Here is a 25,783-nt window from a genome sequence, read left to right as displayed (position 1 = left end):
CCCTACTAAAAATTCCCCTTATATCCAGTGCTCATCATTATTAATAGCAATAATAACAATGTGCAGATCACACCCCATGCTGGGAGCCACCTGGGGAGAGAGTCTGGACCCAAGTGACCACTCTCTCTCCCGGCCTGAAGCACCTTCTCCTACCTTTCAGAACATTCCCTTTCCTGAATCTTATCCTCCCCTTCTGACCACTACCTATCAGTCTCAATACTGGTTTTACTTTCAACGTTGTAGTGGGGGGAAGGGGCAAGACTCCTCTTTTCTTTGACCTCACTCTCTCCCCTGGTGATCTCGACCAATCTGGGCTTTGAAAGACCCCTAAATTCCTTTCTCTAACCTTGAAATCCAGACCCACATCTTCGATCTGCTTCCCGGGACTCAGTACCAAAATCTTGCCATTCCCCCTCCCTCCTCTGTCTTTCTCACCACACACAACCAGCCTTATGCGCAAATCCTGGTGGCTCTACCTTCAGAAGCATCCAGAATCTGACCACTTCTTCTCTGGTCTCCCCGGGACTCCTGCATCGGCCTCCAAACCGCCCTCCCTGCTTCCACCTTTTGTCCCCGGCAGTTTGTCCTGAACACTGCAGCCGGAAGGAACCAGTTAGAGCACCCCGGTCACACCACTTCACTGCTTGCACGATTACTTCCCATCTCACTCAGCGTCCCCAGGCTTAGAGTAGCCTGACCAGATCTGCAGCCCTGTGACCTCTAAGCCCATTCCCTGCTGCTCCCCTCTGGGCCTCTCCTCTCCAGCATACTGGTCTCTGTTGCTCTTCCAACACACCACAGACTCTCCTTCCTCAGGGCCTTTGCACGTGCTATTTATTGCCTCTGACCGAAAGGTTCTCTCCACAGATCCCCACAGGGCTCCCCTCCTCACTTCCTGAAGTCTTGACTTGAAGGTTACCTTTTCAGTGAGGCTTTTGCTGGCCTCCTTATCACAAACTACAATCCCATGCTCAACACTCCATAGCCCCCCTCCTCTGCTTTTCTTCCCTCCAACATATTATGTACCTTGTTCATTATGTTTATAGCTTATTGTCCATCTATCTCACTAGGATGTAAGTTCCACGAGAGCAAGGATTTTTGTCAGATTTGTTCAGTGTCTTCCCTAGTAACTATAACACAGCAAACAATAAACATTTGATGAAAGAATGAAACTCAGAGTTTAAATAACTTGCCCAAGGTGGGAAAGCTCAGCTCTCACTCCAAAACTAGTGCTGAGTCACCATTTGTGAGGAAATAAAGATGCTTTATCACTATACACTCAGATAACTACAAGCCTGATAAAAATTTTAACCAAGTTACATAGCAAGGGGTCCATTAACCCAGCTCATTTGTTACTTTCATTATTTGCTGCTTCCTGATTTGGAAGACAAGAGGGATTTAAAAACAATTCGGAAAAAGTAACATACAGCTGGGAGCTACTCCAATCACAAGAAGTCGAAGGATTGAATGCACCTCAATCTCTGAGGTAAAGTAAATCAGATGAAAACACACAATTTTCCATTTTTAAATCAACTTTCAAAAATTGTAGAAATAAAGAAGCCAAAACCTCCACTAGTAACATTTAGCATTTTCCCCCTACACACACGATTTGGTGTTTGTGTAACATGCTGCATATACAATTATGTAGCCCGCTTTTTTTCCTCTCATAGCATATACGTAGTTTCTATATTACTGCATAGATCCTTGTGTGTGCATGTTCACTCAGTCATGTCCAACCTCTTTTGTGATTCCATGGACTGCAGCCTGCCAGGCTCCTCTGTTCATAGGATTTTCCAGGCAAGAAGACAAGAGTGGGTTGCCATTCCCTTCTCCAGGGGCTCTTCCTAACCCAAGGATCAAACCCACATCTCATATGTCAACTGCATTGGCAGGAGAAATCTTTACCACTGAGCTACCTGAGGAGCCATAGATCCTTATAGCCCCCAAATTTAAGGCTATGTGGTATCCTGTCAGCAGGCAATGCAATTCTAAGCCAGTAAAAAAAAAAAAAAGCAAAGAATATAAACATCAAATAGAATTAGAAGCCCAAGACCGCTGCTCAGCAGGCCATCTTCAAATTGACTGCTAGCTTCACCACTGGATTTGACACAGGTGCATCTCCCAGAGCCAGGAGCATCAGTTCCTTTGGCAATCCTCGGGCCATATCACTTCCCGTAAGACCGGGAGCTTAGGACCACCACCATCCAAAGAGTAAGAACTAAGTTCCCAATGGTGCCAATAACCACAAACATCGGGAAACAAGCAACAAAGATAGTTACTCATTCAACAAATATGGAAAAGCACCACTGTGTGCCAGGCATGGAGACACAATGCTACACAGAGGCCACAGACCCTCAGTCCAGCAGGGATGATGGACATTCGTCATAGAACCACAAAAACAGATTTTAAATCTTAAGAGTGACAAGTGTTAGGAGAGAAAAATCGCACCACAAAGACTCGCAGAAAATGGAGAGACGAAGCAGGAAAGAAAGGTGGGAGCTGCAGCCCATGGGTGGACCATGTTCAAGAGCTTAATCTCCAGCCTAAAACCAAGGAAAGGCCAAGGAAGGATGTTTAAAGTATGTGCAGTATCTGGGGAAGAGGGTGTGATCAGATTTGTATTTCAAGACTGTCAGTAGAACCTCAAGGTGAGGCGAAAGCAGGACAGCCATCCAAGCAGTCTTGGGAAGCGTTTGCTCCAGGAGACGTGGCCCAGGCAGTGTCCTAGACCCAGGCCCTTTCATCAGCACTGTCTCTGAGGCCCCCAACCTCCTCTCGCCCACTCCACTGCTGTCGTCCTCGACTCCTCTCTCTTTCCGGTCTGCTTCTCTCATTGGTCTCCAAACCAACCACAGAGACATCAAACAGTGACGGCTCCCTGTGTCTGCACAGTGGGTGGGGCTCCACTAAATTCCAGGCATGATCATAACAACACAATACAGATAAGAGAATCTGACCACGGGAGAGATAACTGGAATACACAGGACAGGCTAGAGAACTACAGCATAAGGAAAAGTGGGGGGGGGGGGGAGTGGTTGGTTTGGTTTTTTATTTTTCTAATTTAGTGGAAAACAAGGACAAGAGTTAAGAATCCTAATATATACCAATGCTGGCACTCACAAGCAGAGATGCAGATGGCTCTGGGGTACAGTCTGAATATGGGGTTTTTATAAAAATCCCCAGCTGATACTCATGTACAACCAAAGGGGAAACCCACTGGCATTATTATTTTTTAACTTTTTATTTTGAAATAATTATGTACTCCAAGGCAAATTTGGCCTTGGAGTACAGAATGAAGCAGGGCAAAGGTTAATGGAGTTTTTCCAAGAGAACGCACTAGTCATAGCAAACACTCTCTTCCAATAACACAAGAGAAGACTCTACACATGGACATCACCAGATAGCCAACACTGAAATCAGATTGATTATATTCTTTGCAGCAAAAGATGGAGAAGCTCTATACAGTCAGCAAAAACAAGACCGGGAACTGACTGTGGCTCAGATCATGAACTCCTTATTGCCAAATTCAGACTTAAATTGAAGAAAGTAGGGAAAACCACTAGACCATTCAGGTATGACCTAAATCAAATCCCTTATGACTATACAGTGGAAGTGAGATATAGATTTAAAGGACTAGATCCGATAGACAGAGTGCCTGATGGACTATAGACGGAGTTTCATGACACTGTACAGAAGACAGTGATCAAAACCATCCCCAAAAAAAAGAAACACAAAAAAGCAAAATGGTTGTCTGAGGAGGCCTTAAAAATAGCTGCGAAAAAAAAAAAAAAAAAAAAAAAAAAAAAAAAAAAAAATAGCTGCGAATAGAAGAGAAGTGAAAAGCAAAGGAGAAAACGAGAGATGTACCCATTTGAATGCGGAGTTCCAAAGAATACCAAGGAGAGATAAGAAAACCTTCCTCAGAGATCAAAGCAAAGAAATAGAGGAAAACAACAGAATGGGAAAGACTAGAGATCTCTTCAAGAAAATTAGAGATCCCAAGGGAACATTTCATGAAAAGATGGGCTCGATAAAGGACAGAAATGGTATGGACCTAACAGAAGCAGAAAATATTAAGAAGAGGTGGCAAGAATACACAGAAGAACTATACAAAAAAGATCTTCATGACCCAGATAATCATGATGGTATGATCACTCACCGAGAGCCAGACATTCTGGAAAGTGAAGTCAAGTGGGCCTTAGGAAGCATCACTAAGAACAAAGCTAGTGGAGGTGATGGAATTCCAGTTAAGCTATTTCAAATCCTAAAAAATGATGCTGTGAAAGTGCTGCACTCAATATGCCAGCAAATTTGGAAAACTCAGCAGTGGCCAGAGGACTGGAAAAGGTCAGTTTTCATTCCTATCCCAAAGAAAGGCAATGCCAAAAAATGCTTAAACTACTACACAATTGCACACATCTCACAGGCTAGTGAAGTAATGCTGAAAATTCTCCAAGACAGTCTTCAACAGCACGTGAACCATGAACTTCCAGATGTTCAAGCTGGTTTTAGAAAAGGCAGAGGAACCAGAGATCAAATTGTCAACATTCGTTGGATTATCAAAAAGCAAGAGAGTTCCAAAAAAACATCTATTTCTGCTTTACTGACTATGTCAAAGCCTTTGACTGTGTGGATCACCACAAACTGTGGAAAATTCCTAAGGAGATGGGAATACCAGACCACGTGACCTGCCTCTTGAAAAATCTGTATGCAGGTCAGGAAGCAACAGTTAGAACTGGACATGGAACAAGAGACTGGTTCCAAATAGGAAAAGTAGTACATCAAGGCTGTATATTGTCACCCTGCTCATTTAACTTATATGCAGAGTACATCATGAGAAACACTGGGCTGGATGAAGCACAAGCTGGAATCAAGATTGCCGGGAGAAATATCAATAACCTCAGATATGCAGATGACTCCACCCTTATGGCAGAAAGTGAAGAACTAAAGAGCCTCTTGATGAAAGTGAAAGAGGACAGTGAAAAAGTTGGCTTAAAGCTCAATATTCAGAAAACTAAGATCATGGCATCTGGTCCCATCACTTCATCACAAATAGATGGGGAAACAGTGGAAACAGTGACAGCCTTTATTTTGGGGTGCTCCAAAATCACTGTAGATGGTGACTGCAGCCATGAAATTAAAAGACACTTACTCCTTGGAAGAAAAGTTATGACCAACCTAGACAGCATATTAAAAAGCAGAAACAATACTTTGCCAACAAAGGCCCATCTAGTCAAAGCTATGGTTTTTCCAGTAGTCATGTATGGATGTGAGAGTTGGACTATGAAGAAAGCTGAGCACGAAGAATTGATGCTTTTGACTGTGGTGTTGGAGAAGACTCTTGAGAGTCCCTTGGTCTGCAAGGAGATCCAACCAGTCCATCCTAAAGGAAATCAATCCTGAATATTCATTGGAAGGACTGATGCTGAAGCTGAAACTCCAACACCTTGGCCACCTGATGCAAAGAACTGACTCATTTGAAAAGACCCTGATGTTGGGAAAGACTGAAGGCAGGAGGAGAAGGGGACAACAGAGGATGAGATGGTTGGATGGCATCACCGTCTCAATGGACATGAGTTTAAGTAAACTCCGGGAGTTAGTGATGGACAGGGAGGCCTGGTGTGCTGCAGTCCACGGGGTTACAAAGAGTTGGACATGACTGAGCGACAGAACTGAATTATGTACTGACAGAAACTTACAAAATGGTGCAGAGTGCCATGAACCCTCCACCCAGCTTCCTCCAGTGATGAAATCTCACATGACTATAGTACAATATCAAAACAAAGAAACCGATGTGGGTACAATACTGATAACTACACTACAGATCTCATTCATTTCTCATTAGTTGTTGCATGCACTGATTTGTGTGTGTGTGTGTGTGTGTGTGTGTCTAACTCTATGCAGTTTGATCCAACATACAGATTTGAATAATCACCATCACAATCAGGATACAGAACTGTTCCATCTCTCCAAAGTAACTCCCTTGTGCTATCATTTCATAGTTCTACCGGTCCTCTCCCCACCCTATCACCATCCCTTAGCAGTTAATCATCTGTTCTTCAACTCTATAATTTTGTCTTTTTGAAATGTAATATAAATGAATCATACAGTATATAACATTTGAGACTAGCTTTATTCCCAAAGCACAATGCTCTTGTGACCCATCCAAGTTGTTGCCTGTATTCATTTCTTTTTACTGCTGAGTACTATTCCATCGTATGAATGGACTAGACTGTGTTTAACCATCCACCATTGAAGGACATTCAAGTTATTTCTAATTCAGAACTGTTATAAATAAAGCTGTGCTGCCATGAACATTCTTGTCTCATGAACAGGTTTTTGTGTGGACATAAAATTTTTATTTCTCTGAGATGAATGTCCAAGAGTACAATCACTGGGTCATGTGGCAAGTGCAAAGTCAGTTTTATAAGAAACTGCCAAACTCTTTTCCAGACTGGCTGAAACCTTTTACATTCCCAGCAGCATTCTATGAGAGAACACTTTCTCTACACCCTCACCAGCATTTGGCATTACCACTGTTTTTGTTGCAGCCCTTCTAATGCTTATTCTAATAGATACACAGTACTAGTATCATTGATACATAGATCAATAGAGACAGTCTCACTGTCCTTTTAATTTTCATTTCTCTAATGGCTAATGATGTTGAACACCTTTTCATGTGCTTACTTTCCATCTGTATATCCTCTTCAGTGAAATGTATGTTCACATCTCTTACCCATTTTTAATTGGACTTTTGGACTTTGTATTGCATTTTGAGAGTTCTTCATTCATTCTAAATATAAGTCCTTTGTCAGACATATGGTTAGCAAATATTTTCACTCAGTCTGTAACCTGTCTTTTCATCCTCTTCACAGTGTTTTTCACAAAAGTTTTTAACTCTGAAGAAATCTAATTGGTTGATTTTTTTTTATCTTTAATGTTCTGTTGGTGTGATGTGTAAGAACTCTTCAACAAGGCCTAGATCCTAAAGATTTTCTCTTGTGCTTAATTCTATAACTTCTATAGTTTTATGTTTTACATTTAAATCTATGATCCATTTTGACATACTCGTTACAAGGTGTAAGGTTTAGGCAGAGGTTTATTTTTTTTGCCTCTGGCTGTGCAACTGATCCAGCACCATAAGATGAAAAGGCTCTTTCCTTTGTTGAATTGCTTCTGTACCTTTGTCAAAGATCAGTTGGGCATATTTGTGTGGGTCTACTTCTGGGTTCTTTATTCTGTTCAATTGACCTATGTATCTATCTCTTCACCAGTTCCACACAGTCTTAATTACTTTAGCTATTAAAGTAAGTGATAAAATAGAATAGATGCCTTCTACTTTGTTCTTCTCTCTCAAAATTATTTTACCTATTCTAATTCCTATGATTTTCCAATGCACATATCCTGTCCATGTTTTGTTAGATTTATACCTAAGTATTTTAATTTTTTAGGATAGATTATAAATGATATTGTGCTCTTAATTTGGGTTTCCATATGTTCATTTCTAGGACATAGAAATAATTTTGTGCGTTGATCTTGTATACTGTGATCTTGCTGAATTTACTTATTAATTCCAGGAGTTATTTTTTGATTTTGTGGTTTTCCTACATAGAGAATCATGTCATCCACAAACAGGGACAGTTTTTATTCTTCCTTTCCTATTTGTATGTCTTTTATTTCTTTTCTCAGAATGGCACTGACTAGGATCTCCAGTACTGTGCTGAATAAGACCAGTGACAGCAGGTATCTTTGCCTTGTTCCTGTTCTCAGCAGGGAAAGCATTCACTCTTTCACCATTCAGTATGATGTTAACTGTAGATGCTCCTTATCAAGCTGGGGAAATTCCCCTATATTCCTACTTAGAGTTTTCATCATGAATCTTTGTTGAATTTTGTCAAATGATTTATCTGCACCAACTGATATGATTTTCTGATTATTTTTTCTTCCTTTAATCTGTCGATATGACAGATTACATTAAGTGATTTTTAAACAATGAAGCAGACTTCCATAACTAGAATAAACCCCACTTGGTCACAGTACATAATTCTTTTTATATGCTGCTGGATTTGTTTTGTTAGTACTTTGTTGAGGATTTTTGTGTCTATGCTCTTGAGGGATACTGGTCTGAAGGTTTTTGGTTCTGTCTGTCTAGTTTTGGTAATCAAGTTGCAATGACCTCATGAAATGAATAAGAAGGGCTTCTCTCCTCTTCTATTTTCTGGAAGAGATTATGTAGAATTGGTGCCTGTTCTTCTTTAAGTGTTTAGTGGAAATCTCCAGTGAAACCTGCTAGTCCTGAAGATTTCTTTCTTACAAGCTTTTAAATTATCAATTAATTTCTTCAACAGTTATAGACTGCCAAGATTATCTATGTCAACTTGGGTCAGTTTTGATAGTTTGTGATATTCAAGGCAACAGTCCATTTCATCTAAATCGTCAAAATGTATGTGTGTAGAACTGTTTGTAGTATTCTCTTGCTATCTTTTAAATAGCTGCAGGATCTGTAGGGATAGCCCCTGTTTGATTCCTAATATTGCATTTTGTGTCTTCTTTTTTAAAAAATAATTTCACTCATCTTAAAGATTTATCCATTTTGCTGATCTTTTTAAAGAATTGGTTTTTCATGGATTTTCTCTGTTGTTTTCTGTGTTCAGTGATTCCTGCTCTTCATTACTTTCTTTATTCTGCTTGTTTCGGCGGGGGGAGGGTCTTTTCCTTTTCTAGTTTCTTGAGGTGGGAGCTTAGATTATTGATTTCAGATCTTTCCTCCATTCTGAATTAAGAATATGGTGCTATAACCTTCCCTCTCAGCACTACTTTAGCTATGTCCCATAAACTTTTTAATATGCAGTATTTTCATTTTCATTCAGCTTGGTATATTTTTAAAATTTCCTCTGAGACTTCCTCTTTGACTCATGAATTATTCAGAAGTGTGTTATGTGATTTCCAAGTGTTTGGAGATCTTCCTGTTATCTGTTATTGGTTTTTAGTTTGATTATATTATGGTCAGAGAACATACACTGTATTATTTCCACTCCTTTAAATAAATTGAGATTAGTTTTATGACCCAGGGTATGGTCTAACTTGGTGAATGTTTCATGAGTACTTGAAAAAGATGTGTTTCAAGCTGTTTTTGAGTATTCTATAAATATTAATTAGAACTGCTTGGCTGATAATGCTATTCAGTTCTTCTATATCCTTCCTGATATCTAATTTAGTAGTTCTTTCAAATTCTGAGAGAGATGCTATAGCTCCCAAATATTATTATTGTGGATGTGTTTACCTTTAAGTTCTATCAGTTTTTGCTTCATGTACTTTGCAGCTCTGCTGTTTGGCTCACTAATATTTTAGATTGTTATGTTTTCTTGGTATAATGACATTTTGTCATTGTGTAATGTCTCTATCTCAGGTAATTTTCTTCACTCTCTCATCTATATATAGCCATTTCTGCTTTTTCAAAGTTAATGTCTGCATGATTTATCTTTTTCTACCCTTCTATTTTTAATGCATCTATATCAATACATTTGAAGTGAGTTTCTTGTAGATGACAGCACACAGTTGAGTCACACTTTTTATCCACTCTGTTATCTCTGTCAATTGGTATATTTAGACCATTTTCAATTAAATAATTATTGACATTAGGTCTGTCATCGTATTCCTTTCCTCTTTATTTCCTGTTTATCATTCTTCTTTTTCCTTTTTCCTACCTTCCTGTGAGTTACTTGTATATTTATTTATAGACTTTTTGAGTATATCTCATTGTATAGGTGGAGAAGGCAACAGCAACCCACTCCAGTACTCTTGCCTGGAAAATCCCATGGATGGAGGAGCCTTGTAGGCTGCAGTCCATGGGGTGGCTAGGAGTCGGACACGACTGAGCGACTTCACTTTCACTTTTCACTTTCATGCACTGGAGAAGGAAATGGCAACCCACTCCAGTGTTCTTGCTGGAGAATCTCAGGGATGGGGGAGCCTGGTGGGCTGCCGTCTATGGGGTCGCACAGAGTCGGACATGACTGAGGCGACTTAGCAGCAGCAGCATTGTATAGTTTTTTTTTTTATTTACTTTTTAGTTTTTTAGTGGTTTGGGTTTGTTTTTTTTTAGCTATTACAATATACATATGGAACTTATCAATGACTACTGGTATCAGTGTTTTCCCATTTTAAGAGAAGTGTTCTTTTGCTTGCAAAAGCCTTTAAATTTAATTAGATTCCATTTGTTTATTTTATTTTTATCCTCTTTAGGATGTGGATCAAAAAAGATCTTGCTGTGATTTATGTCGAAAAGTGTTCTGTTTTCCTCTAAGAGTTTTATAGTGTCTGGCCTCACATTTAGGTCTTTGATCCATTTTGAATTTATTTTTGTGTATGGTGTTAGGAAGTGTTCTAATTTCATTTTTTTGCATGCAGCTGTCCAGTTTTTCCAGCACCACTTATTGAAGAGACTGTCTTTTCTCCAATGTATATTCTTGCCTCCTTTGTCAAAGATAAGGCGACCACATGTATGTGGATTTATCTCTGGGCCTTCTATCCTATTCCATTTATCTATATTTCTGTTTTGGGGCCAGTGCCTTTGGTAGCTTTGTAGTGAAGTCTGAAGTCAAGAAGCCTAATTCCTCTACATCTGGAGAAAACCATACTTTGAAAAGATAAATGCACACAATGTTCATTGTAGCACTATTTACAATAGCCAGGACATGTAAGCAATCTAAATGCTCATTGACAGAGGAATGGATAAAGAAGATGTGGGACATATATGCAATGAAATAATACTCAGCCATAAGAAAGAATGAAATAATGGCATTTGCAGCAACATGGACAGACCTAGTGATTGTCACACTGAGTGAAGTAAGTCAGACACTGAAAGATAAATATCATATATCACTTATACATGGAAAAATAAAAGGCTACAAATGAACTTAACTACAAAACAGAAATAGAGCTGCAGATGTAAAAACAAAAACTTATGGTTACCAGGAGGTAATACGGGGGGGTGGGGAGAGGGTAAATCAGGAGATTGCAATTGACATATACACAATACTTTATAGATAATAAGGACCTACTGTATAGCACAGGGAACTCTACTCAATACTCTGTAATGGCCTACATGGTGAAAGAATCTAAAAAAGAGTGGATGCATATACATATATATGTATGTATGTGTAAATAAGACACATTTCTGTACACGTGAAACTAATACCTAACAACACTGTAAATCAACTATATTCTAATAAATCTTTAAAAACTTAATTAAGGATAAAGACAGTCTATTAAACATACTCCTGTTTTTACCCATCCACTCTTTTATGTTTTTTTCCCTCTTTCTGGAGTTCCAGGCCTCCTCCTGTTATCATTTACTTTTCTGTTTAGAGAATTTTCTTTAGCCATAACTTATTTAAGGATTTGCTGTTGACAATTTTTCTTTCTGTTCCTTCATCTGAGAATGTTTTTATTTTCTTTTTATTCCTGAAGGATATTTTCACTAGATGTAGAATTCAGAGTGAAAAGTCCTTTTTGTTCAGCACTTAAAAATGCTGTGCACTTCCTTCTAGACTTCATGATTTCATATTAGAAATCCACTGTCTTTCAAATTATTCTTCCGCTATGGGTAATATGTTGCTTCTCACTCACTGCTTTTTCTTTGTCTAATGACAAAAAAGTTTTTAGAAGTTTGGTTATGATGTGTCTTGGGATAGATTTCTTTGGGTTTATCCTGTTTAAGTATTGCTCAGCTTCTTGATTCTAATGGCTTATCCCTTTGCCCAATTTGGGGAAGTTTTCAACCATTATTTCTTCAAATATTTTTTATTTCTATAGTCTTCTCTTCTCCTTCTGTTACCCCAATGATACAAATGTTAGACCTAATGTTATTGTACCAAAGGTCTCTGAGGCTCTGTTCATTTTTTTTTTAATTTAATTTAATTTTTTATTTTATTTTCCAAAACTAGCTTCCATCTGTTGGCTGGACAACAGACAGATAGGGTAAGTTTTATTGATCTCTCTTCAACTTCATTGATTCTTCTCTCTGTCATTTCCATTATTAAGCTCATCCGGTGTACTTAATATGGTGATTTATTTTTCAGTTCTATAATTTTCATTTTTTAATATCTATTTTTTTGCTGAGATTTTCTAATTTTTTGTTTGTTTCAGGAGTGTTTGCATTATTTATTAAAGCATTTTTCTGATGGTTGCTTCAAAATCTTTGGCAAATAATTCCAACATCTTAGTCTTCCCCGTGTCGGTGTGTTATTTTTTCATTGAAGTTCTAATTTTCCTGGTTCTTGGCATGACAAGTCACTTTTTATTGTATCTGAGGCATTTGAGCGATTACAAGACTTCATCCTGCATTTACATTTAGCAGGCACTAACCCTATTTAGATTAAGCATGTAGATCCTGGGCTAATTTGTGGACTATATGATTATATGATGCTAGTGACAGTTAAGTCACTAGCATCCAGAGCTCATGCAATGCTAGTCTGGTCTTCTTCATTTGTGTTACCTAGAGGTCACTCTGAATACCTAGGTGGCATTTCATACTGTAGTTTATTTTTTTCAAACTTTTTGGAACATTAATTCTAGTCAGATTCATGTATGTATTGGTCAGGATTTTGCTCCAGATCTCCTATATGAATCCCTTTCTCCAGCTCTCTCTTCTTCAAGATCCTCCCCACTATCTAGTGGAGAGGTTGAGGGGTGTCACCTACCACTGCTGAGCCCAGGGCAGGGGTGACAGTTCAGACTTCCCATCTGGTATCCACTGACGACATACCACCAGTGAAGGAGCCAAATGCCCCAGAAACAATTTGCTATCTGTATTTTAAGCCACACACTTAAAGGCTCAACAACCTCCATTTATTACCTCACACTTCTGTAAGTCATAAGTCCAGGTCAGCTCAATTAGATTCTCTGCTCAGGGTCTCACAAGGCTAATATCAAGAATCCAACCAGGCTGGACTCTTATTTAGAGACTTAGGAGGACAATCTACTTCCAAGCTCATTCAGGTTGCTGGCAGAATCCAATTTTTGCAGCAGTGGGTCTGAGGTCTCCATTTCCTTGCTGGCTGCCAGCCAAGGTTTGCTCTCTGCTCCAATAAAGTGGTCTATATTCCTTCTCACGTGACCACTCCACCTTCAAAGTCACAACTTCTCCTCGTTTTCCATCTTTCTGATTCCTCATCTTTCACTTGACAGAGAAATCTCTCTGCTTCTAATGGCTCAAGTGCTACAGTTAGGCCCACTTGGATCCCTCTCCTTTGGCACCATATAACATAACACAACTACTAGAATGATTGTTGTTGTTCAGTCGCTAAGTCATGCCCGACTCTTTGTGACCCCATGAACTGCAGCACACCAGACTTCCCTGTCTTTCACTACTGGGATGATAGCTCATCACATTCATGGGTTCTGGAGATTCAGGAGTGGAATTTTGGGGATCATTCCCAGAAATTCTGCCCACCTTACTACCACTGGGCAGAAGACAGTGTTTAGTTCAGGGCTTAGTAGTCCAGAGTGTTTGCAATTAGAACGTATTAATTCTAATGGGCTCACATAGAGCATTGTTTGCATATTTCTATGTTGTTTTTGTATTTGTAGTACACTTTTTAAAAAAACAATTTCCAGCATGATTATGCTTCTTTATGTATTCATAAAGGTACTTTAGAAATAACAGTATTTTCAAATGTAGAACTTCAGCTTACAGGTTATCAAGCCATGGGCTTGAGAAAAGATACTAAAGAGAATGATACAATCAGTCCCATTGTACAAAAGGAGTGCCCAAGCTTTTTCAGGCAGCAAATCACCTGAACTTTAAAAAATATTCCAAGGCTCCTATACCAACTGCTGCCCACTCCAAACTTCTGACAATACAGTGTGCCTGGAGCAATGCCAGACTGGAGACTGACTGGTTTCCGGTCCTGTATGGGACCCCCACAGTTCCCAAGTTTAAGTGTCCAGTAATGATCACAGCAATATCTTACATGGTTTAGGTTCTGATCGGTTAGAAAACTAGGGGTTGAAACACATGATTTCAAAGTTCCTTTCCAACCTCAAATTCTATAATCCTGTCATTAAGAAAATAAGACTCCATTATGCATAATCACCAAGATCAACCAGGTCAGGGGACTGCTCTCCCTGAGTCACAAGACACCCCTACACACACACACACACACACACACACACACACACACACACACTTCCTGTGCTGCAACAGTGACAAAGGCTGAGGAATATGCCAACTAGTGTGGCTTTTACTGGTAACACATTTGTCTTCAATTACTCCAGACCCTTCCTGGAGTACCATTTCTCGTAACAGCATCTAACAGGCTCCAATTGTCAGTTTTAAGATTTTGTTCTCTAAAAGAAAACTATATGTTGAAAGTTTCAAGAAAAATCTGAGTTGGAACTGGTTGTGTGCAAGGACTCCATGGATGGGGAACAACTAGATAGTCACACATCTGGGTTATTTACCATTCTTAGAAAAAGACAACAAAGCTCCTTCTGAAAAGCATATCCTGAACACCGCAAAATGACAAGCTTCTTTACAAATGAGTAAAATGAAATATTTTCCCGAATTGCCTTACTTTCAGAATTCATAGGAAAAGAGAGTACCAGCCCAGAAATCCAGGCAAAGGTGGTTCTTTTGAGCTGAAATAGCTGATTTCTTAAGAGAATCATTTCTGAACTTGTAGAAAGCAAGTTCACAACCACAATTCTGAATATAGAATAGCAACCTGGAAATCTCTACTTGATGTCACTTGTTGTAAAGTAACTTTGTAATTTTTTTAACTCAAGAATGGCAGAGTAACTGAGAGGTTTCTCTCAGAGTGGTACAAATGTGCACGTCCCTGGACACTCAGGGAAGGCAGGATGCAGTGGGTAATAACGGTGAGGGGTTTAATCCCACCAGGATAACTCAGACACCCAGATAAGGCTGCCTGCTTGAGTTCAGGTTCCAAAGTTCTCTACTCCTCACTAGCTTGGAAGTCTTTTAACGTTAAGATGCCTCAGTTATCTCTTCTAAAAAATGGGCATGATTAAAAAAAAAACTGGTACCTATGTCATAGAGTGGTGTTAAGAATTTAATGAGATATAAAGCATGTAAAGGACTGGGATTTTGTTTAAAGTATCTTTAATATTAATTTCTCACTTTGATACTAATTTCTCATTTAAATGCTTTCTTCTCTGCAATCACCCTCTTTGCTTTTTGTCTTTTAATTTTACTGAGGCTTTCAATGGCTAAGTCAAAGATCTCTCTTGGTAAATGTCACAGTGCACTTGAAAATATATGGGTTATTGCCAAATATCTTTTGATATTGATTTCTAACATAATTCCACAGTGATAAGAGAACAGTCTCTGTATGATTTCAATACTTTTAGACCATTACATTTTTGCACCTTGTTCTATGTCCTTGGATACGTTCCAATGTCTCCTAGTTTACAGTCTATGGGAACTTGAATAGAATTTGTATCCTACTGTTGTGTGAAAATTGTATAAATCTTAATTATGTTGAATTGGTTCAGATTGCTTTTCAGGTCTACTATATCCTACTTCTCTGTATATTCATTCTATTAATTTTTAAGAGTTTGATATTGAAATTCCAACTGAAAATCTTCATTTATCTACCTAAAAAAATAATTGCAATATATAGTAGAACTATATGTAAATTTGTTCTGTATTTTTCAAATCTCCTGTAAAATGTTTCATCATACTTTCATAATTTAAAAAAATTAAAATAAAAAAAGCATGTGAAGGGCTTAGCCTCCTTCCTGCTTGGTGTAAGTGTTCAATAAATTTTAGTCCTTGTATGCAGATAGACATGGGCAAGATTATATACACAGAGCCAGGCAGCCAGTGAGCCTGAAAGAGAAGATAGTCATTATTATTCCATAAAGTAACCCAGCAGTCAGGGCCAAAAGATAACTGTAGGTTCATTTAGCGTGTTGCAACAGAGCCGTCTGATGAATCTAGTCAAAACCTTCTCAAGTGGCATTTTAATCAGGCCCATCTTTTCAGAACAATGTCTAACATATGCTCTCTGGAGTACAGAATGACCAAAGGCCAGGTGACAGGAGCTAACACTGTCCTCCTGAGGAAGAAGCTTCCTAGTATTACATTGTTTCATTTCACATATCTCCTTTGTGCTCACAGTCTCTGGTCCTGGCCCATTGCAGATGCCCAGTAAAGGGTCCTTGAGGAGTATGGCAGATCCCCCACACCCGAGGACACACCATGATGCATCATGAGCAGGAGGAGGCTGTGCACGCTAGGAAACACATCTGGAAAATTCCTGCCACCTTTCTAAGAGAGATGAGTACCTTGAAGACAATATTCTAGAGACCTCACAAAATCAATGGCCCTTGGGGTGAAAAAGAAAAATGTGATCAAAGAGATCTACTTCAGGGTTTCTGAGTATAGAATAGCAACTTGGAAATCTCTCCTTTATGCCACTTGTTGAAGTAAATGTGTGTGTTTTCTGAAATCAAGACAAGCAGAGTAAATATGAGCTTTGCCTCAGACTGGTGCAAACGTGCAAAAGCCTCACCTTCCACCTCATCGATTAAAAAAAAAAAAAAAAACCATGTTCACCAACCACTTCACCCAAGTACAAAAGACTCTGGATATGCCAGAGAGAGATCTCAAACACCTAGCAGATGAAAGTTGGGGCAACGGGAAACCGAGCTGAAAACTGTTACACTCAGCATAAGACCTGCAGCTACAAGTAAACACACCTCAGCCTTTGACAGAAGGGCCTGCGGCTGCGGCAGCGTGTGCTTCTAGCTCACACATCCACTGACAGGCAGGGAGAGTGCACACTTCCTCACACACGCACACAGCAACTTAGAGATCAACAAGCACGTTCTTTTAAACCCTGCTGCAGCTTCCTGCTTTCTACTTGAGAGCCTGGATCCCACTGCCCTTCACCTAAGGTCACCCCCTAAAGCAAGCCAACCCTGCTTGGCGACCCAAGCCATGGGTTCAAGGCCTCTGTCTTTTGAGAGTCCTTTGGCCAGCTGTGAAAAAATGTCTGTCTGTGGATACACGTCAGGAGAATTCAGGAAAAGGCTGCTAAGACGATCTTTGCTGGACTCAAATCCACTGTTGTCTGGCTCTGATTTAAGGTTCCAAAAAGGGGGACACTGGTCAGTAAATCCAACATGGGGGAAATGAACCCCTATGAAAGAGCCCACATCTGTCTCTCATGGGTGGCTATCTTTCTCTTCCATTTGAGGTCTCAGGAGGGCAGCTGTATTTTTAAAAAATAAATAACTATGAGGATTTCATCCATGTCTCCTACTATTATATCTCATATTACAGTCTACTGTGGTCTGTGCAGACAAAATATCCAAAACTTGGAAATGAAACCAAAAATGATCATTGTGTGAACTTTTAATGTCATGCTGATGTATTTTCTAATAAGCGTGACCCTGCCGAAGGGGTTATCTTATTCTTTCTGAAAATATATCCTAAATTAACTCACACTTTATTAGGGTATTTTACAATTCTATAAAATTCCTGGGGTAACATAGAAAAACAGTAAGATACGCCATTTTCTTTTTTTCTTTTCTGATAGAGATGATAACCCCGGAGGTTAAGATTTTATTGTTCTCTTCAGGTATACACTGCTCTATTTAACATGAATAACCAGCAAGGACCTACTGTCTATCACAGGGAACTCTGCTCAATGTTATGTGGCAGCCTGGATGGGAGGGGAGTTTGGGGGAAGAATGGATACTTGTATATGTATGGTTGAGTCCCTTCACTGTTCACCTGAAACCATCACAACATTGTTAATCGGCTATACCCCAATACAAAATAAAAATGTTTAAACAAACAAACAGAAAAAGATTTTACTGTCCTCTAAGACATGGGTTTCCCTGGTGGCTCAGCAATAAAGAAGCCTGCCAATGCAGAAGTCATGGATTCGATCCTTGGGTCAGGAAGATCCCCTGGCAGAGGACATTGCAACCCACTCTAGTATTCTTGCCTGGGAAATGCCATGGGCAAAGGAGCTTGACAGGCTACAGTCCATAGGGTTGCAGGAGTCGGATACAACTGAGTGACTAAACAACAAAAAATGCATGAACCCACTTTGATCTTTTTTTAATTTTATTGAAGTATAGTAGATTTATAATGTTGTTTTTGCTTTGATTTTCTTTGAATATTCCTTTTCCCATGGACTTTTTAGTCAGTTCCCCACATTCTCACAGAGTCAGTTTTGTTATTGTGCTAGTTCTTTTGTTAAATGAGTTCAATAAAACTTTTGACACATGCTCTCTATTGGCATGTTTTTGACAATCTAAGAAGGAGTTTTTGATAGTTCATGGACTCAACAATCAAATCGTCCCTGGGAGATTGAGTTCTATGCTTAAGGACCCCTCAGCAGTCAAACTCAAAAGGTCAACTATGTGAAGACCACCAGACTCAGGCACAAATGAGGCCCCAGCACAGGTGGGATCCCCCCTCATATGGGCCACAGATTTAAACAGAATAACAAATATGTTGAAAGTGAGGGAGGGCAGCAATTCCACTCCTACATGTATATACATAAGAGAAATGAGTGCCTGTCTCCACAAAACACTCAAACTGGAAACAACCCAATGTGCATGTTTAAGAAAATGGATTAAAAAAAAAGAAAATGGATAAACAAGTTACAGCATACTCATAAAATGGGATACCACACAGCAAGAACACATTTGTTGTGTGAAAGTAGCCATATATACAAGAGTACATACTACATGACTATTTATATGAAATTCAAGTATAGGCAAAACTAATGTATGATGACAGATTACTTATGAGAAGGGGAATGACTGGGAAATGGCATGATGGAACTTTCTAGAGAGATAGAAATAAAATTCATCTGGATGATGGTTACAGAGGCATGCGCTTAGATAAAAAATATCAAACTGTACAATTATGACAGCATTTTAGTCTATGTAAACTGCACCTTGAAAAATGAATAAAATTTTTTAAAAGAGAAGGGACCAAGAAAAAATGTACTCTAAAAGAAGTGGGTGAGGAGAGAGGTAGGGGGAAGAAAGGGAAGAGGGATTCTAAAAGATTCTTCTTTCACATGTATAGTAAATCAACTAAATAAGAACTAACTAAACAAAAGAAAAAGAGGAACAAACCCAAAAGGCCACAGGGCCTGGTTGGGTACATTGATGAGCACCAAGAAAGAGCCCAAGAGTTGCAGAAGCCCAGATAACTTTGTGTTTTGTTTTGTTTTTAATTTTATCATTGCAAACCAGGAATCTTCTTAATGCTGGAGTGGTCAGACTGCCGGGTATTTTTCCTTGAAGAAATTGAGACAATACAGAGTTGAGGGTGGATACTGAATCCCCACACTTTAGGGGAGCAGGTTCAACTGGGACACTAATTAAGGATCTGATAAATGAATCAAGAAAACACTTAAGCTCTCCGATGATGGTCACATTGGCATAAGGCACACAACTAAACAATGAGATAACACGAGATTACTCAATTCTCTCTGGGGAAAAATGATTCTTAAGCTAAATAAGGCATGTGTAAACCTACTTTCAAAACTGTGAACTTATGCCAATATGATTATTACTACCTAAAGATGTATTTTCAGCTTCCAGAACTCTCTATGGCAGTGTTCTTTATTGTTCAGCTCTGCTGCATCCACCTACTGGATTTTCAATAATAGGCCTAAAACATTCCCAGTGGGTGAAGACTTGAAAATAGAATCAGCCATCTGAAAGAAGCGAAGTTTCTTTTTCTGCCAAATGTAACAGCCACAAGTGGTGCGGCCCCAGCCGCTCCTGCCACATCCTCTCTGGCACAGGTAGAGCAAGCACCTCCCAAGCATGCGGCTTCCCCTCCCTGGAGGTGCTCAAGCCAAGGTGAGACAAGTGTCAGGCAAGGGCAGGGGCTTTCAGGCCAAGGCCAGGGGAGAGAGTCCCTTCCTCCACCAGTAGCAGGGACAGCAGTAGGTGTCGGTAGGTGGCCGGCCACATGCTAAGTGACTTTGGCACATGGTCTCCTTGAATCCTCAGAGGGCCCTGATGGGGTGGTCGGGCTCGGGAGGGAGGGAAAAAACAGATGGCATACTCGAATTAGGTAATCTGCGATGGGAGGCAAAATGAGACTTTTACAAAGTAGGTGAAGGAGAGAGACACTCAGAGGCAGGAGCTGAGGGCTAGAAACAAAGGAGCCCCAGGTCTGCTGAGATGATGCAGGGAAAGGAATGTAGAAAACCGATCTTGTGGGAGCAGCCACCATCTTGCAGAGGGACATGGCCAAACACAGGCCAGCCTGGGGCGGGGAGCCAGGGGGATAAGCCCTGATGTCACTGGCCTCCCCTCTGCCTCAGACATCTCCCACCAGCCTCCCCTTGAGACAAAGCCCGTGGGCCATGCTGGTCTGGCCCAAGGCCCAGCAGGTGGAGAGAGGCAGACAGAGGCCCTGGCAGGGGAGCAGGATCTCAGTGACGAGCTCCTGCTCCCCAGCACGCCTGGGGCTCTTCTTGAGCGTGCCCTCCCTGCCCTGGTGCCCACCAGCTTCCACAAACACTTATGATGCCCCACTATCCCTGAGCAAAGACTAAGTTCAAAGTTTCTGAGTCTGCAGATTAGTGGTTTGGAATAAGCCAAGGACACAGTAAGGGGCTTCCCCGGTAGCTAAGACGGTAAAGAATTGGCCTACAATGACCCAGAAGACCCAGGTTCCATCCCTGGGTTGGGAAGATCCCCTGGAAAAGGGAATGGCTACCCACTCCAGTATTTTTGTCTGGAGAATCCCATGGACAGACAAGCCTGGCGGGCTACAGTTCATAGAGTCACAAAGAGTCGGGCATGATTGAGCAACTAAAAGAAAGAAAGAACACGGTAAAGGCTCTGAAAACAGGGTCCACCTTCTAAACTAGACCTGGAGTCCCTTCTTCCCATGGTTCTACTCTGTCACTCCTTCCTCCTCCATCTTCAAGCCAAGCTTTGTCTCTTTTATCCAGAAAAGTTCCCCTTCCAACTCAGAATCTGGCTCAACGCCAAGGATGGTCCTTTCCCCAAAATTGGGGTTTAGCTGGGAAGGGCAAAAGAATTCACCCTCATTCACTCATCAATAGACTCAATCCCTGGGGCCCAGATGTGAAGCTGTTCTCCTCTTAAAATGGGAGAGAGAAGGCTGCCAGGTCCAACCATAGTCCAAGAAAAAAAGTCTATCCTCCCACCACTGTTCAGAGCAAGCAAGGTTTATCAGCCTGGAACCCACCAAACTCTCCCCAGCTTTCTGCACACCAAGGAGAAAGAGCACAAGAGAGGTTAGTAGGATCCTCTGAGGCAAGATCTTGAAGAAAGATGAAACTGGGTTTCCATTTGTTCTACACTGGGTGGGGATGGGGGTGGGGGTTACTGATAGAGGGCCCAGGGGGTGAAGCCTGGAGCACCTCACTGTTCTTCTTCAACAATTCCTCCCATGTCACTCACGTGGCTCTTTGATGGGGGCACCTGCTTCTCTGGGCTTAGCATCCCCCACACCACCTGCCTCCCGATGGCCCCAGGTCTCAGGCATGGTCTGGTGCCACCGGAACTACAGCAGGGGCCCTGGGGACTCCTGCACGCCACCCTCCCTACCAAGAACAGGCCTGTCTAGCCCAGCACTGGGCGGGAAGGTTATGGTCCAAGGACTTTTTAGACCTATGTGGTATTTCCCACTGGGATCAGCCCATAGGTGATCCGTTTTTACATCTAATTTCAACTATTATTTACCATTGCATGGTATGAAATTTCTCAACATGACTGAGTTATTCAATACATTTTTGTAATTAACCCTTCAGCCAAGGCCATCATTTTCAAAACCTTACTGGAAAAAAAAAAAGATTTTACTCAATGCTTCATGACCACAAAGGGGGAAAGGAAAATAATATTGTTCCTATCAAAACAGCAATATGATGTGAAGATGGAAACATGGCACAATTGGAATTCTGCATTTAGTTTGCTACCTGATTTAAGTGTTCAAAACTGAGTTTCACCTTCATTTCGGATGGGATAGAAAAGGGCAAGAGTCTTTGAAACTATCAAAGCATACACACAATTAAAAGTAAAACAAGTAAAGCAAGTGGACAAACTTTACATTTTCTAGCATTGTCTAAATGATACACAGTTTGGAAAGTGAACATCCTGGGCCTTCAAGGAAGTGAATTGAAAACAAGTATCCCCCGATATCAAGGGCCAAGCTCTATGTGCTCTTCTTGACAGCATATGAGACGTCAAGCTGTCAACTCCTCCCCTGGGAGGGTCCCAGGAAATTCCTCCTCAAGTGCCCCCACACCTTTGGCCAGTAGAACCCACATACGAGACAGGAAAAGGGGTTTTCGCTTTGTACTCACTCTTACAAAGTTGTCAGGGAACAAACCTCTCCTGCCATTGATCTGCCCCTCCCACCAGCCTCCATCCTCCTTCCTGATGTTGGTGATGATCTCACCCACGGTGATCGTCAGCTCATCGTCGTGCTGGGCCTGGTAGTCAAACTCCACTATGGCCTCCACTGGAAGGAACAGGGACCAAAAAAGAAGAAGAGCACTTTAGATCGGATGTTGGAGAAATCCGAAGCCGGCAGCACTGGACAGTCAGGAAAGTCCTATTAAAGGGGCTTCCCCTCTACCAATACTTAAAATAACAGGGCCACCCACAGCAGCCCGGCTTTGGTTAACCTGAGGCCTGTAGCACAGAAGCCACAAAGTGCTGGTCCGTGGTCAGGCGCCAGCAGAGTGGCCTACAGGTCTCAGGACCAGTGGGGGCTTCAGAGGGGAAACCACACAATGACAGAAGAATGACACCTTGTGCACCACCCTGCCCCCAGACGCAGCCCAGCACCATTCCCCCAGGCGCAGAGACCGCGGACCACGACAGGTGCCAGTCTGGCTCTCGGGTGCCCTCTCTCATCAAGACTAGGTGAGGCTAACCTCCCAGCCTGAGCTGTGCAAAATGTGGGTGATGAGCATGCCCATGCTACAGAGATAATGCCTGCCTCTCACCAGTAAGAAGATGGCTGCTTAGGCAGCAATACCATTTGCAACTGTTCTCCCGGCCCATGGTGATTTTGTACACACAGTAATAAGTGGAGGCAAAAAATGAGGCAGAGAGGTCTTCTGGTACCCATGCAAATGAACAGAGCCAATCAACCCAGAGGTTGACTAATTTATCCACACACAGACTAAACAGTTCATCTGCTCTTCGGGGTTCACCTCACGCCCACCTCAATCTCTTGTCCTTTTCCTTTTTTACTTGCAGCTTGATCTGAATGAATGAATAAATGGATGGATAGACAGATGAACAAAGGGTGAATGAATAAATACAAGGGTAGTAAAAATTAGGTGAAATCACAAGTGCTGAATTAGCAACTTAGAAATTACAGTAAAAGAATAGAAGAGGGACTTCTCTGGTGGTTCACTGGCTAAGACTCTACACTCCCAATGCAGGGGGCCTAGACTCTAGCCCTGGTCAGGGAACTAGAGCCCGCATGCTGCAACTAAGACCCAGCATAGCCAAATAAATAAAAATAATTTTTTTAAAAAGAGTGGAACATATGTACACCTATGGCTGATTCATGTTGATGTTTGACAGAAAACAACAAAATTCTGTAAAGCAATTACCCTTCAATTAAAAAAAAATAAATTTTTTAAAAAAGAAAAAAAAAGAATGGAAAAGTTAAATGAGCTCTATAAGGAACCCATATATAAAAATGAACTCAAAATGGATCATTGGTCTAAATGTAAGAACTAAACCCGTAACATTTTTATAAGAAAGCACAGGAGAAAATCTTAGTGATCTTGGGTTTGGCAAAGATTTCTTCAATAGAATACCAAAAAAAGTGCAAATGACTTTTACAAATTTAATATACAGGGGTAGGTTTTCCAGGAAAAAGGCTGGTAGGTGAATGTGCTCCCTGTCAAATACATTTTGCATATATATCCATTGGGGATAAATTCCTAAAGTGTTTCCAGATGAAACAACCCTATCTACCCAGACTGGTGTGCTCATCTCGTCCACTTGTAATGTCAGCTAACCCAGACAGTTCATAAGCAACTCAAAGCAGAATTTCCTTTCCTAGATTATTTTTTCATTCCAAAATTAACTGGCTGACTGTGCTGTCATAAATCTGCCCAGGCTGAAGTTGAGTTGTGAACCATTTTCATCACTTATCAACAGAAAGGAAAAGTGTAAGAGCATAAACAAGGCAACCTTTTCAGATTTCTCCTGGTTCCTGACAAATACAAAGACAGAAACACTCCAATTTTCTTGTATCATATGCTCACGCCAGCAGTTAAAAAGAACCATCATAGCAATCAGAACCAGGTCGATCAAAAAGCAGCTTTCTTCAAATTACCTAGACAAGGATCTATTGAAGCTCTGCTATCAGAACTGAGATTACAGTAACCACTGTTTATGTGCCAGACACTTTTCCTGCATTATCTCACTTAATCCTCGGATGCCCATCTTTCCCAATTAAAGAACCTGAAGCTTAGCAAAGTAGTTAAGCTTATTTTCTGAGCCAGTGCTCTCCAAACTGAGATGCACTCACTACTTGAGGAATTAGTTGACAAGATGAAAAAAAATTAGTTTATTCATTTTAATTTTAAAAAGAGAGAAATTCAACATCTCTAACATTCCATTTGCAGAATGACACTGGCTCCTTCATCCAGCCTCTAGGTCAGGCAGTCAGGGATGCTCCAAGGGCACAGAGCAGCCTGCAGGACAGCTATGTCCCTTGACAAGAGTGGCTGCCAGAGTAAGCACCAGCTTTCAGTTCACGGGGCACCCCGCAGTTCTGAGAGGCCTCTTGCTGAAGCTCCAGTGGCGCAATCGGTTAGCGCACGGTACTTATATAAGAGGCCTCTTGGTAGAGCCTCTTTATGACTATTACCCCTCTTAACTAAAATCAGCCTCACTAAATGGATGAGAGACTTGAGAAGATTTTGTAAAGAAAATAAGGGTTGGAGATAATATTCAACACACGACCATGTCAACAAAAAAACATGGCGGTGTTGCCACTTCAGTCCCTAGATGGGAGTTCTTTGTCCACCATGCTGGGAGGCAAACACAAGGACCAGCCAATCAGCACAACACACTGAGTTATAGTGACAATTTGTAATTCAGGTTTTCTCCCATTCTTGATACAGGTTTAAGTTACCTAATTATAATATGGAACTATTGGAATTAGCAAGTTATTTAAAACGATGTACCTGAGCCATGAGGAAAAATGTCTTCACTTTTCACCAATGTCTAAAATCATACAATAGTCAGTCTTATGTTTTCCAAAAGTTCATTAAACCTAATAATAAATATTTAGAAGCTTTTTTTGGGGTTTCTTAATCAATAAGTACAGCAATATATTTATACATAATCTATAAATAAATACATATATGGAGATAGTAATTTTTTAAATAACAGGTATTATTCTTTTTCACAAGAATAGGATTGGAACACTGACCTAGGCTCTGCAAGGCTGATCCTATTGCAGTACTTAGAGACGAAAACTCAGTTTTTTTTTTCTTTAATTTTTTGATGCAAATCATTTTTAAAGTCTTTATTGAATTTATTACAATATTGCTTCTGTTTAATGTTTTGGGTTTTTTGGCTGTGAGGCATGTGAGTTCTTAGCTCCCCAACCAGGGATCAAACCCTCACCCTCTGCAGTGGAAAGCAAAGTCTTAACCACTGGACCACGAGGGAAGTTCCCACTCATAGCTTTTCTGATGGGGACAGAGTATAGCCCAAAGCAGAGTTGGGGAGAAGCAATGCATGGGACCTGCCTGACAGA

At 40.7% G+C, this 25,783-nt stretch overlaps 1 protein-coding gene across 3 annotated transcripts in view; it reads right to left on the bottom strand.

Annotated features, from left to right (window-relative positions):
• Positions 1-25,783, bottom strand: part of SH3KBP1 (SH3 domain containing kinase binding protein 1) — a 334,928-nt gene that overhangs the window by 270,005 nt on the left and 39,140 nt on the right. For 2 of the 3 annotated variants that reach the window (XM_043896945.1, XM_043896942.1), the window contains exon 2: positions 22,350-22,507. The exons of the other annotated variant lie outside the window; for it this stretch is intronic. In XM_043896945.1, coding sequence (XP_043752880.1) covers positions 22,350-22,507 — 158 coding nt within the window. The remainder of the gene's footprint in view (positions 1-22,349; positions 22,508-25,783) is intronic. 3 annotated transcript variants of the gene reach the window in all.

The sequence above is a fragment of the Cervus elaphus genome, chromosome X (genome assembly GCF_910594005.1).
Source record: "Cervus elaphus chromosome X, mCerEla1.1, whole genome shotgun sequence".
Lineage (NCBI taxonomy): Eukaryota > Metazoa > Chordata > Mammalia > Artiodactyla > Cervidae > Cervus > Cervus elaphus.
The sequence above is the reverse complement of the archived record's forward strand: the minus strand, read 5'-3'. Positions and strand labels throughout refer to the sequence as shown.